This window comes from Tyto alba, unplaced genomic scaffold (genome assembly GCF_018691265.1).
Source record: "Tyto alba isolate M040663 unplaced genomic scaffold, T.alba_DEE_v4.0 Super-Scaffold_39, whole genome shotgun sequence".
Taxonomy (NCBI): domain Eukaryota; kingdom Metazoa; phylum Chordata; class Aves; order Strigiformes; family Tytonidae; genus Tyto; species Tyto alba.
This window is the reverse complement of record NW_024881314.1, coordinates 4,383,114-4,397,855: the sequence shown is the minus strand read 5'-3', so window position 1 is coordinate 4,397,855 and position 14,742 is coordinate 4,383,114. Positions and strand designations below refer to the sequence as shown.

The 14,742-nt window shown below is 37.6% G+C and overlaps 1 protein-coding gene and 1 non-coding gene across 4 annotated transcripts in view; one reads left to right on the top strand and one right to left on the bottom strand.

The window, feature by feature from the left end:
* Positions 1 to 27: 27 nt before the first annotated feature.
* Positions 28 to 164, top strand: LOC116964097. The gene has a single exon (XR_004408552.1). It is a non-coding gene; the product is annotated as a small nucleolar RNA SNORA50 (small nucleolar RNA).
* Positions 165 to 1,139: 975 nt separating this feature from the next.
* The window catches only part of TEX2 (testis expressed 2), a 55,693-nt gene continuing 42,090 nt past the window's right edge, over positions 1,140 to 14,742 (bottom strand). For all 3 annotated transcript variants that reach the window (XM_033002551.2, XM_033002552.2, XM_033002553.2), the window contains exons 8-12: positions 11,132 to 11,264; positions 6,635 to 6,757; positions 4,417 to 4,626; positions 4,060 to 4,180; positions 1,140 to 3,188 (exon numbers count right to left, since the gene is read on the bottom strand). In XM_033002551.2, coding sequence (XP_032858442.1) covers positions 3,066 to 3,188; positions 4,060 to 4,180; positions 4,417 to 4,626; positions 6,635 to 6,757; positions 11,132 to 11,264 — 710 coding nt within the window. In that variant the 3' untranslated portion in view covers positions 1,140 to 3,065. The remainder of the gene's footprint in view (positions 3,189 to 4,059; positions 4,181 to 4,416; positions 4,627 to 6,634; positions 6,758 to 11,131; positions 11,265 to 14,742) is intronic.

Sequence of the window (14,742 nt, the reverse complement as noted above, 5' to 3'; positions counted from 1 at the left end):
TTCTTTTCGCGCGTCTCCGCCCGTTCCCCGCACTGCCTTTGACCCGGCGGGGTGCCCTGCCCGCGGCGCCGCTGGCCAAGCTGCAGTGCTAGAGCGAAGCACTTGTTCATAACTGGGGCCGCTCGGCACGACCCGAGTGGCCCTTTTAAAAGCAAGGGACAGCTCGCTGGGGCCAGCCCTCCCCAGCCGGGGCACGCACAAAATGGCGCCGCAGCCTGAGGGGGGGGGGCGGTGCCCCGCTCGGGAAGGGGCCGGGCCGGGGCTGGCCTGAGCCGAGCTCCCGGGAGCCTGCGGCGGGGTACGGGGGGGGGGGGTCAGGGTGGAGAGGGAGCTGGGTTACCCGGGCTCTGTCGGTTAACCCAGCCTATGCCACCGCACTAGTTTTTCCCTGACGTAGTTGAGGTATGTTTGGAACAGGTAGCAAAAGTCCTGGGATTCCTGCCTTGCTCTTGCAGGACCAAAGTACCTGGGTGAAGGTGAGCCAGCATCTGTTTTTGAGGGTCCTTTGTGCATACAGCAAAAGAGAGCTTGAAACAAAATAGGAATTTTGTTCTGGTGACCTAAGCTGCAGCTAAAGGGCCTCGATCTTTTTAATAGTTGTACCCCTACAGGCAAAGAGGCTGGAGTTAGCAGGTGTTACTTATATAGATACATGCATGCAAGGTTAAATCTGTACCCATATTGGTGCCAGGACTGGACAGAGGAGTACCTGAGTCCTCCTTACGATGACTGTAAATGAGGTGGCTTTTACCACCAAACCTATTACAGAGGGTACTGCATGCAATCTCTGGTCTCTAACTCCTAGTAAATACAACAGGGTGTCTGCATGTGTAAAATAAAAACACATTTTTAAAGCACCTTCCTCATGTAAATATTAACTGCTGCAGTGAAATCTTGTTTCTCTTTGCTACAGTAGAATTGCTCAATTTAAGCTTTTCCTTTTAGAGCTAGAGCAGTCTCAGCATTGGTAACCCTAAAATCACATACCATAACCACCAAGTAACTTGGTATATATATAAAAATGTCCGGAAAGGACAGCATGCTATATTGTCTTAGCAAGTTGCCTTTCTAAAGTTTTTGAAACAACTTGCAGAAGACAGTGGCTAAGCACAGTGTAGAAATAAATTCTAACTGAAAAATAGTTTGACATGGGATAAATTTATTTAATAAAACAAAGCAAGCAGATTGTAGTTACCCACAGTTTATGAAGTGCAATATGACAATCTTGTGTAATAAGTCTAAATCTGTTTACACATTAGTGCATCTAGTCCTTTGACTTTAGTTATTGCACATAGAAATTAAATCATATAAAAGACCTGCGTACAAGACATGCAGACTTCATGAAAGGCAAATAATGCCTATGTAATCAGAGCAAACCCCAGAATATACACAGCCTGGAATGGTCAAGGAGGAGTTCAGGTAACAAATATAACCTACTAATATTTCAATTAAAGGTAACCAAAATAGGTGTTCAAATATAGAATTAATTTTAAATATATTAAATGCTAGTTTTTTATGTTTCAGGCAAGGTGCTGTTTAAAAAACCTTCGATATAATAGCTTCATTTAGAGGTGGTAAATCATCAAGTTATACATGGAAATTTTGATTTACATTAAATGTGACAACAAAACGTACAAAAAAGTTCTTAAAAAATTACTCCTAAAAAAAAAAAAAAAAAGCAAATCATATTATAAAAGGAGAGCCAAAACTCACCTTCTTTGTAAACTAAAACATTTTCTGACATCCATGAACAGTTGGCAACACCGAGTATCAGAAAAATATTACATGTGTTAAATAGTGGATATGTAGTGTTCAAATATTGAATTTACTGCATACATTTAGTCTTGAATCATACCAGATAGAAATAAAAGGCAGTTGCCCCTCCCCCCTTAGTTTTGGCCATTAATTAGCAGAAACAGTCTTTAATTACATCGTGATCAGCTTGAATAACTGCAATGCTTGAATTCCTATTCCACAAAGTCCAAAAAAACAATGCATGGGGGCAAAATCTTCCAGTCACAGCTGTTTTCAGTCACAAACATCAAGCGATTTGATACCTGGAGTTGCACAGCTGTAACATGAGAATTTGGTCCCATGCTTTGCCTGTAAACACAGTGCAATGGAAAAGACTCACAGCAACAAACTAACAAAAAAACTTGGGTGTTTCATTGTAGCAAGAGGCTCTATACACAGTAGGGTAACTATGTACTTCTGGTCATGTGCAGTACTGACGTTTTACCTGTGTGCTCATGTCTTTATAAACATTCAGAATTAATCATGAACCAAGGTGATTGTACCTCACTATAAGGCGGCTTCCTATGGTTTGGTCTCATGGCTTTACCAACTTTTTTCTCATTTACAAAAATTTGATAGTCCCACCTTCACTAATAGTTGTGTATGTTTTATGGCTACTTGCTTCCCAAAAAAAAAGCACAAGTTCTGTATGAAAAAAGTAATATGTATATATCACACTGAACTACAATATTACCTATACATCCAATTTACATTCTTTTATCCTGAAAGCATTTCATATTTCAATTGCTTGACACAAGCTATTGACTGCAGAAGTGAAAGAACATAAAACAGTTCATTCTACACCTCCAACTGCCTGAGAAAGAAAAATATTCTTCCAGTTTTATAAATTCATTCCTTATTTAGGACTTTTTCCATTTGGCACACAGTTCCTCTGCTGCCAGACAACCTTTCAATGCTTTAATGCACGTTAACATAGCATGAAAACATAAGCTGAACAAAAGGTGTGTCAACAAGCTCCTTGATCTATTACAGTTAGGTTTCTCCTCCCTCTCTCAAAGAACAGGTCATCTTAGCCACTGAGTTAAAATCCTCATGGCAGCCAGTAAAAAAAATAAATGCTTAATGGAATGAAATTTCATGTAGGTGAAGTACACAGGAACAATAACCAGGCAAGTGAGCACAATGGTATGGTTATAGGCAGTCCTTGTGGGGGGAAAGGTGGCACAAGTCAAGGATGAGAACTACAGCACAGTTTATAAAACCATGAGAATAATTTTTATAATACTGTAAACTGCAAGAGTCTTCACATGTCATGGTTGATCAGGGGCCTCCATGATCACATCTTTAGGAGGGCATGTAGAAGAGCGAGGATCCATGGCCGAGTGCATTAAAGGAATATAAACATCATCCATGTTTGGCATGACAAAGATTTTCTGTGGAAAAGATGCAATTAAATTAAGTTACGTTTCATATGTCACTTGAAACCCTAGTTTTCTGATTTGTTTAGTTAAAAAATGCAACAAATTTCCAGATAAAAGGTTCTTGAGTTCAGCATTATTTGAATCAATGTCCGTACTGAAGCCCTACGGTGTCCATTAACTTAAGTCATTTAGTCGTATTACAGTTGTAGATGAAGCTCAGAAATATGAAACTATCTGCACTTTCCATTGAATTAACACTATAGGAAACACCATCTTTTCTTAACTCTGCTGCTTTCTCAGCTCTTACTCATACACTTTCAAACTGTACTTTTAATGAAGCAAGAGGGTTTGGTTTCTGGTTGACTGTACAGGTTGGGGTCCGGAATGAACCTGGGCAGTAAACTGTTTTCCCATCCTAAAAGTACTTGTAGTTTTGGAGGTTCCTTTTCCTGTTTTGCACTATGGTTAATGTGATTTTAAAAAATTATTTTATTATAAAGGAGGTAGTAACAGGGCACCTTAAGGCCTTATCTTAATTTTAGAGAACAGTTTGGTCCTCTATCATCTAAGAACACCTAGGATCATGTTTTTATTTAAGTACTACAAATTCTGACATAGTACCTATTTCAAAGAAATGGCATTTTCAGCTCTAAAATCACTCTGACAAGTGCTAAAAGAGACTTCCATTCAGATCTACACATGGTCTTGAGACCATCCCGGACATCAGTTTCAGCTTGCATCAACATTCTTTCCACTGAAGAGGAGCAGTGGAGAATACCGACTAGTCTTGAATGAAATAGGGGACATGCAAAAATTTTAAAACCCCACCCCTCTAATACACCAAAACTATCATTCATGAAATGAAAATGTAAAGGAAACACACCTGAAACTCTTGTTCTAGTTTCCTCTCTATCCAGTCAGTTACATGAACCAGAGTCACTTCTCTCTCACCAAGTTTTGGCCGAGCTTTTAACTCCAGGTAGGGAGGTCTTCGAAAGCCGTACCTTAGGAGAGCACACAGAACAGGCTTTATTACACACATTCCAAGGAAGCATATATTTGAATGTGTTAACTGTCAGTGTTCTCCTAATAGCAGTTTCTACCTCATTTACAATTATTTTGTATTGCACCTCTTCCATAAGCTATTTCAGATACATTTTACCTTTTTTTTTTGTAGTTGTAATACCTTAGGTAGCAAACAACTGAAATATTGCCCAGTTCTGCACTAAGTTCCTCTTACCATATTCTGTCAGTAGGTGGAGGTGGAATGTTAATTACTAGTGTTCCTCTACACTCTTGTACTTCAACTGTTAGCAGCAATGGAGTATTGGAGACCTCTTCAATTTTCTTCTTAATAAACTCAGTCTCTGTTGCTTTCTGAAAGTATTTTGACTTAGTAATTTTATCGACAATTCTCATGATCTTACTTGTCCGATGTCCTCCGACATACCTTTACATAGGGAAAAAAAAAAAAAAAAAAAAAAAAGAGTACATCAAGGTAATTTTCTTAAACCTATTGTTTGATAAGACACCCATGGATTTCCTATTAAGTCATTAGGGATTTTGATATAAAAATTCTAAACAGATATGTATTCACATGTCCAATCAGTATCTACCAGAGTCTGCGCACAGCAGACATATTCTGTCAGCTACAAGTGTCTGGCAGAAATTCTGTCCGTTCTGAACACTCCTCCTTCCCAGATGACATTGGAAATACAACATTTTGAAAAATTGCGAATACACTTACATCATTTATGCCAGCAAGCTGGCATGAGAAGTGACAACTTGTCTATTACCATTCTAACAAAACTGTCAAGACACAGATGTACTAAGACTTATGCACGTAGCAGCATAGAAGGCCTAACCACCATGTCTAATCTATTTAACAGTGCATGTCAAACAAAAATGTTTTAAGGTATTTTAGCATTTACAATGAGTTTAAAGGTGGTGGAAAAGAAGGCAATTTTGGTGGTGGGTGGGATGATATTCTAAAAATGGCTAACTATGCCTGCAAAAAGAGGCTACTTTTCCTGGCAATAGTGTCAGACAGCATCCTAGCTTTTAACAGACACTTTAAGGACCAAGTATGTCCTTTCTCACACCTGTCCCACTTCAGAAATATACAGTCTAAGAACAGCATGTTGGATATTTTCGCATACTATATTATACCTAATCTTGACTCTTGAAGTTATGTAGCAGAGATAGCCTTGCTAAGGAGATAATGTTTTCCTATCCTGTAAAAAATTCATGTTTATCCAGCCTTTTACAGAACTTGTTCCTTAGCATGAGATAAGACAAGAAACTCCTCAGCTGATATAAAAGGGGTGAATTAATTTCAACTTTTGAAATTTACACTAGCTGTAACTTTACCCAGATAAAGTAGTTACTCTCTCACCAGTTTCTACAGCAATAATAATGCAGATTTTTGAACGGTGTAAGGAAATTCTTTCAGCATTGTACTTAAAAATTCTTTGTTCCCCCCTTTTCTCCTTAAGAGTTCTTTATATGATCTACATATTTTTTAAAGATACAAAATGCATCTGTTGAAATAATTCCAACAATTTGTAGCATAGTTTTCAAAAGGCTTTAGGAGTAAAACTCCAGGGAAACTCCCTTGAACATTTTGAATATGTCATGAGGCCTTTTGGTATATTCACTGTAAAGTCACTGAGATGTATTCAGACATAGGAAATATTGTGATTGCCTGAGACATTTCAACATTACTACAAATTTCTCGTTGCTTGGTATAATTTTAACCAGATGTAAAAAGCAAAACATCAGAACAGCAGCCAAAACAAGGATCAACATGGCAAAACTGACGTTATGAAATTTTCTTTACAATTCTTGCACAGCATCAGAGGGCAGTATTGCATAGCTCAGACACTCAAAGCCCTTCAAGAAAAAAACAAAACGCAAAACCCTGAGCAAAAAAGCTAGGCTTAAAGAAAAGAACACACTGGAAATAAGGGATCAGCAGGATCACTATGTATACATCACCGTGTATATGGATACATCACTATGTATACAGTGTTTCAAGTTCACACACAAAATTTTGTTCTTAGCTCTGCTACCAGGGAAGACACACTTGGTAAGGTCCCCATAGGTTCTCTGGCCCAAAGACTTGGTGCTCTCTGTAATCTAATAGTGAAGAAATCAAGAGGTGCCGAATGGAGCACTGTCCAGGTCACTCTGCAGAAGTGCTGTATGGTGAACAATGCTTCCAGCATGATAAAACACACAGCAGAAAAGCTTCCTTTCAGTCATTAGAACATGGCTTGATTGCTGCTCTTTGCTCTAGAAATGGTTGAGTTGTGTTTGCTTAATTGCTTGGATATAGCCGCACTCTGACATCCTGTGTAACAATGAGCATTATAGGACTGGACCACGATATCAGTTATACTAAGTATGGAAATGTGGGGAGGAGGAAAGGATTAACAAACACTATGCAGACAGCTCACCCTTCTGCTCCTGGAGTCACCTGCTTCTCTCCTGCCAATTCAGGAGCATCATCCTCTTCTGAAGACCCAGCGCTGGAGGATTCCTCATCACTGTCTGCAAGACAGTACGCCCTTGGCCTGAAACTGAAACGAGACAATTTCCAGGTCAAATGTAATATTCCTAAATAGGTATTCATGATGTACAGCTTTGGCTGACGTTACACGTATTTCTATTGAAGACTCTGAAATGTCCCCTTCTTTTTTATAACCTCTATCTAAAAAAGAACAAACCAGAAACCACTCTGAGGACAGACTATCAGAACTAGCTTCAAAACAGAAAATTTGTTTGTTTCCTCTGGTGGAATGTAATCCTGCATAAAATAGAATGGCAGGAGAATGGCTATTCTACATATTCAAATCAAATGTGGATATTATTCAAAATACATTTGAAAGCACCTCTGTTGCTGTTTGTGGCTTTCCATGAAAGTTGAGCAGTATGTAGGCTGGACACATTTTTTTTTTGTTTTTAAAAATCTGACAAAGACATGCTTTCAAATTGGAAGGTGAGAACATGTGATTCTGTCTTATACTAAAAGCAAACATACGTCTCCAACTTAAAATGACATTGTCTACTAACTGAATCCCAGAATCCCTTGGAGATATTAAGTGAGGTGCTAACATATACACCTTATCCTCACAACACTTTTAACCCAAGTCAATAGATTGCATTTTCTCTACTCAGACACACATGCAATTTTTGCAATGTAGACATAACTCCATCAATGGTAACATGTGCAAAGCACAAGAGAATCAATCTTTATCATCTGCCTCCAAAAGGAAATGCACAACGCTCACGCTGGCAGAGTGAAGTTGTCTCAAACTAGTGATTTACCTTACTGTAGCTACAGTGTGTATCATCACTTACCAATTACATGCAGAAAAAAAAGGAATTTTATTAACAGAAGTCTAACACTACCCTGGGAAGTAATATTTCTTAGATGTTTTGCAGAGATACTTTTGTCCCATAAAAATTTAGGCTATAATCGTCCTTTAGTACCTTTGCAGGAAATATTCCTTTCCCAACTACATTTGTAGGGAAATTGACCTTTGGGCTTGTGAAAGTTTAGGCTCCTCTGACACAGTGAATGATATTTACAGTATTTAAAGTTTTGGTTTTTTTCTGAAGAGAGTCCAAGATGGAATAAGGCAAAGAATGTCATGGGGAGAAGAGGAGAAAAAAATAAAGTAATAAAATCTAACAAGTGCTGCTCTTGGGGTACAAAATATCACACAGTAGTTAACTAATTCCTAGACTTCAACTATGGAAGAATTTCTGAACACAATCACAGAAAAAATTTCAAATCTTTTAAACGGATTAAAATTATGGAAGGATACAGTGAATACATTCAGTATTAACTGATCTCTAGCAAATATAAGAACTTGAAATAGTTACACAACACAGGTTTCAAAAGCACATGGTTTTAGTCCTAGGGACTAACACCAAGACTATGTTTTCTACAACTTGTTCAGAATACAGTTTATAGCTGTGTTTTCTTTTGTGTGTGTGTGTTCTTGGAAATTTATTTGAAACATTTAATAACCTCACACAGGGCATGGACTGAGGCTACTGTCTGCTATTATGCAGACAGAACAAACTGTTAGTTGCTGCATGAAGTCCTAGCATAAAAGGACAGTTCAAGTACAGCCCACAGTGCACAGCACTCCTTCCCAACTGCCTACTTAAGAACTGGAGCAGTAATCCCGCAACCTCTCTACACTGAAGAATTTGCTATCTAGGCTATGGAATGAGAATCATAAACCTCTTCTTACCTAGAGATGTATTTTGTACCCGCAGAAGAGTGAAAGAGCACACCAAACTGAACCACCTCCCAGAGGACTTAGGGGGTGGCAGATGGTTCATGTCACTGGCCCAAATAGCAATGCTGGAGCTGTTTCTCAGAAGTACATGTTTTTATGTCATATTCAAACTACATATTCTCTACCTGGGTGTGACCTCACTTCACTTCCCTGTGCACATCATACCAACCAGTTCAAAGCATGGCCAGTGCATTTTCAAGGCTCTCGAAAGTGTCACCTTCTTACAAGGTGTTTTATTTGCCCAGGTAATGGGGCCCTCTGAAGTGCCTACACAAGCATGCATTGACAGGCTGAAACCACAAGATTTCCTTGCATTAAACAAAGCAACAACAAATAAGCTTGAGTGAGATTTCAGGGGATCTCTGCATACAATGCAGCTTTTATACAACACAAATATTGGCAGAAAACTACTTTGGAGCTACAGTATTGTTCCTCAGCAGACTGCACAATATTTTATGAATTGTCATTTGTCTGTTTGTTTTTATATGGAACAACATAGCAAAAAGGACAGGGTAAGAAAAAAAGCAAAAAGAATGGGGTAAGAAACTGCAGTAACTTTGGGTTAGCTTGCCTGCATTTGCCTGATCTCTGGTATGGTAGAACCTGCTACTGTATTAATTTTATAAAATTGTCAATTCAGTAGTCTTCCACCCTTTGAGAGCTGCATTTTCCTGAGAGTGCATACCAAAGAGCTCACTTCTATTTCAAAGTAATGCAGCAGCAATGGTAGAATGGACTGCAACAATGAACCGTTTGTCTCACTTTGCACTGACAATATCCAAGGACAGTTAAAACTCAAGTGCTGTTTCCCCCACCTTCCTCTTCCTGGATGAGTAGATGCCTTCCTTACACGAGTTTGTGGTTACTGCATCTCAAGAGGCAGTTTGTTCTAGGCTCTTGAGGGATAGAAATGAGCGTATGCATATAACGTGCATCACTTACAGACAATGCGATTGTGGATGCAAGTGCATGCAGAATAGTTTGTTTTTTCACTGCAACTGTCAACTGTTAATTTTAAAAGCCAGTAAAATTAACTAACACAATGGAAAGGTGAGATTCAAACTGTTCTATACTTCCCAGAGTTCTTAATTTGTTTGTTTATAATATCCATTGGATTTAAGAAAAAACCCAAACAAATAAGCAACCAAAAAACCTCAAACTAGAATACACTAGACTGCTCTTTCTGTAAAGCTGGCATGGCACCTGGCCCTGAGCATTTGAAGCATCACATCCATGTGCAGGGAGCAACACAGTTAATGGTTATACCTTCAAGTAATTGGTTGCTTAGCTACAGACATCTTTATTTGCATTGCTGGGGGTCTACTGCTCAGCTAGAATCAATCTGATTTTTAAATATGAAATCAATGCATTCACTAATTATTTCTGAGGCCGTTCTTGCACTGGACAGATATAAATATACACAAAGAAAATCCTGAAGGGATGGGGAAGAAAAGCAAGAATTGGATTTGTATAGACATCTTCTCTATCCCCCAGTTTTTGGGTGGACAAGATTAAAGGGATTTTTAAAAAGAATCACACCTACCAATTATACTGATGTGAATTCAGAAATATTTATTTCAAGCAGTGACAATGAGAATCTAGGTCAATTTTAAATCCTCTGAATTTCTACCAGTGCATGAGATCATTCAGCCATTAGTTTTTTCACATTTATCTTCTTGTCATGACTGCACTGTAATATAGTGCTGCTATAAGTATTCAAGATTGCTCAGAATAAATGGTCAGAACTATGACATGAGTATATAAGTATCTTAATTCTGAAAGACCACAACATTTTATCTGTATCTAAACAAACAGCCAGATTTAGAGAATATTTTCTTGATTTGTTGACAGCGGTTGTAAACTAAAATCAGAGACCACCTACTGTTCAGAGAACTGCAGATTTCTTAAGCAGAAAGAGAATACAGCACAAAGAATCGACACTCCACAGGTGATAGGAAGGATATTTGACAGGTGACACTCACCAGGTTAATACTAATGGACAGATTGATGAAATTCAAACAACATCATAAAAATGAGAGGGAAAGCAGGAATACAAGGTAGGTAAGTTACAGTATGTGTGTTTTCTAATCAGTCTGTCTATAAGGCAAGTAAAGAGAAGTGGGATATTAGGAAAAGTGGAAACTAAAGTAGGGGTGTGATTATTCTCATGATGCAATAAAGCTAATGAAAAAGTATTTTTTATAATAATTACAGCATATTTACCTTCCACAGTTGTTTACTATTACATGGTTTACAACTGTAGCTGTACCATGCTGTAGTAGCATGTTACATGTGTCTATCTCCATACCTGCGTGTGTGTATCTCCAATACTCAGGTCTTACTGGCTAAGACCGCAAATCAAGCAAAAAACAAAACTGAATTTTAGTCACAGAACCTTTTGAAATCCTACTGAAATATCTATCTAAAATGATTGTACTGTAAAAGCTTTTTATTAAGACAATTATGAATGGTGAAATGAAACACTGAAGTTGCACAGAAAGGCGAGGTTCTGTACTCACATGAATGCAACCCCCCAGCTCCTTTCAATCTATTGCAGATCCAGAGATGCATATATGCAAGGAAAATTTCACTTTTTCACTATGAAAGCTCTCACTTGATTCTACCATTGTATTACCTTACCCTTCTTTGCCGATCTCTCCAACTTTAAGCGCTTCACCAAGAGGCTCTTTACCAAGTTTGGTCAAGTTCATCTTGGTCTCTAGGGTCATTAGAAAAGATCCATTATAGGACATTTCCAAATCAATCCAAAGTCCTAGAATTAATAACAACAAAAAAAGATGCCACTTTAAGAACAGTCACAATCACTCTATTTCAATGTCAAGCCAAAACTTGTTTAAGTGAAGCCTATACATCACACTTTTTCCAAAGAGAAAAAATACTTTTTTGTCAACCAATTATGTCATTAATTCACAAATAATTAAAAGCTTATCAAATAAGTTTTCTGTTCACATTAAGCTTATGGAACAAAGCTAAATGTTCAGATATAAATCAAAGCCATGCTGAAAGACAGATCAGTGAGTACAGCAAATGATGTAAAAAAGAGGAGTGTGATTTATGCACACCTAAACTGCTTAAGAGATCTGAATCAAGATAAAGAAAATACAATACAATCAGGGATTCACGTCAAAACTATTTACAGTACTGCTCCAAGCCAAACAGAAATGGGGACACTTCTCTGCATTATTTAGGCTGTTCAGATGAAGCAAAACTTGAAATCTCAGATCAATATTGCTCATCACACATCACAACCTGCAGTCTCTTTTGCTTTCAACAATGGTGTATCGAAGGATTAAAAGGTTCTCCCAGTAACTCAGCTATAGGCATTCTTCTTATGACTCACAGAAAATAGGGTCATTACCTAAAAATTCTAGACACGTAGTATTAAGTTAAATACTATTCTTTGGGCAGACTATTCACTTATTGCAATTACCAGAAGAATTGCTTGGGAATAGCAAGATTAGGTCCTGCCTCATGGGTGACACCCTGAAGTCCCACCGATTAAAAAAAATCTGTAGGGTATTTGTGATCCAGAGATTAGAAATCAAATGCCACTAAGCGTAGATTATGCATCTTCCTTTTCCAGACACTGCAGCTGCTCACAATATGCCCTACCAGTATCTGGTACTTCAACCACTAATGCATTATACTTTTATTTATTTATTCAAAAGCAATGAATGCTAACTACTCTTTGGCTTTCATCAATCTAGAACACACACACGTTTTCAGTTAAAGAACAACTGTTTTCTTTTCTGCAAAAACGTATCAGGAGAATGCCACTGTCCCCAATCCCAGCTCTCAAAGCCCCAGTCACTGATGCACTATGAGATTACACATTGGAAGCAGTACTGAAGGCAAGCTGCTTCTTTACTAACCCAAATTATTTCTTTCCATCATACAGTTTTTCTCATGCTGTTCTAAAACAGAACACAAGAACTCAAACAGGAGTTTATATAGGTTCTTCCTCTTTACAGTAACAAAGTAGCAGTAAGAGCATTAGAAATAAGAACAAAGCTAAACTGATCTTTTGGATAACCAGTAAGTCAGCATGCTTCAAATGTCAATGTTGTTTTAACAGTAGATCAAATTAAGCAAAGGATGCCATTACTGAGAGTGAAAATTCCTTCTGGCCAGAAAATGTTCATACGCACTTTTCCAGAGGGAAAAAGGGAGGCAGTGGAGGGAGAAGGGGGTGAAGAATTGGGCAGATGGTACAATTTATTCAGAGTTATCTGGTTCCTTAGCCTTGACAGAAGTACAGTAAATACTACACCATATGCTGTCACACAAATAGGACTGTATTAACAGAAACAAGTTTGGGGTTTTTTGTCCTAACATTGTCTGTTAACAAATTTAGTTACTTAGAGGAGCCATATAATAAAGTATTTTCCTTGTAATCAAGTACTGGTAAAAGAGTATGGATGAAACAAAGCACATCACAATTAGTAAGTGCATTTTAAAACCTCAGAAAAGGCTACCTCAAATGACTTATTGTCTCAAACACCTATAAAAAGAAAAATTATTGTTTAAATTATTTTTTTTTAATGTTTAAAAAAAGAGTTCTTAAAAGTATTCATTCTGGATACTGGACTGAGATTTTAGGATTATTTTTCTTCCATGTCTGGTTTATTCATAGGTCAACTTACTAACAAATACATTTACTCTCATGAAAACAACCACTTCCAATTATCACCCCTTTATTTATTTATGTCCTTTTAAGTACAACAGCAAAACAAGTTATTTTGGTAATTATTCACTGCACGCTCTTAAAAAGTCAGATACTAAGTGTTCACATGTCATTCAACAATGTGAAAGAAGTTACAAGGATTACAAATTCTACCATAAATGTTTGCTTGTCACAGTTTAACTGAACAAGAAACTGAAGGAGTTAATAGTTCTCACTCCTGTTGTCAGCAATTAATTGCAGCCAAGCATTTAGCAGTCTCCTAAATCCCACCTGATGAGTCAGAACTAGTCTTTGACTACAACTAAAGTTAGGAGACTAGAGAAAGGAATTAAAAAAATGTTTAAATCCAGGCAAACACTCTGACAAGAACTCCAAAGCATAAGTTCGTTTAAAAAGAAACCATAAAACTACTTGGCAAGCATCATACATGTAACAATTTTTAAAAGTTTTCACTTTGTTTTCTGTAACTCAGAATAAAATTTCTACCAATGATGAAGCCACTTTGCTACTGGGAACACAAGAAGATGTCATAAGTACAGTGGAGAACCCACTGTCCCAAGCAGGAAGCATACGACAAGAGGCAGCAATATGTTTTAGTTCTCTGAATACTGAATGTACATGAGCTTATTCCATCGACTCAATTTTTACTTCTCTTAAAATACAGGGGTTTTCCTCATGACAACAAAACAATTTGCTCTTTTCAAACATGCTTTGTTTTTAAAGCTCATGAAAAACATACTTTCAAGAAGTTGAGAGAAAAGTACACAGTGTTTTACAGATAAGGCTTTCCCCTAAAGAGTTGCAAGTCTCAAGTGAGATAAGGGCAAACAATAGCATTTGGATACAACAGGCAGTTAGTTAACATGTTATGTATGTCCAAGAGAATTTTAATAATTACCAAAGACTGTTTTGTTCACACTTTTACAAGGAAAAGGTTAGAGCTTACTAACCTTTTCATGCTTTTAGTCAGTGATTTGAGTGGTACAACATTTTTAATATTGGTGATAAAGTTTATTTATTTCCTCCTAAATTTCATGCACTTGGTATTCTTGCAAAAGTCTTATGATAACTGCTCATCGGAGTTAAAGAGCACTGTAGTAAGAGTGGCAGACAAATGAGTCTTACTTCAAAACTACAGTTAAATAAACCTTAAAAAGATGAGGTCCAAACTATATAGTACGAGCAAAGATGAACACTAAATTGCTTTTAAGCCAAAACTGGCTTGTTATCTAATACTGTGCACAGCTGAATTCTATCATGAATTCTCCATCCTGGGGAACAACTGTTGCTTGACCTTTAAGAGCAGTAAGCAGAACGAAGATCTTGAAGAGACAAACCATCCCAGTAAATAGAAACAAACACACACCATATTCCCCCTCCCCAAATCCAGTGAGTTCAGCACTGCAAGAAAGGACATGGTACTATATACCTGCTGTGTGTTAAATGTCCTCATGCTCTGAGAAGATACTACAGAAACACACACGATAGTCTGTTCCTCACTTAGAAAAACTGCACAGGTGAACTAGTGAAGATCAATCCTGTTATG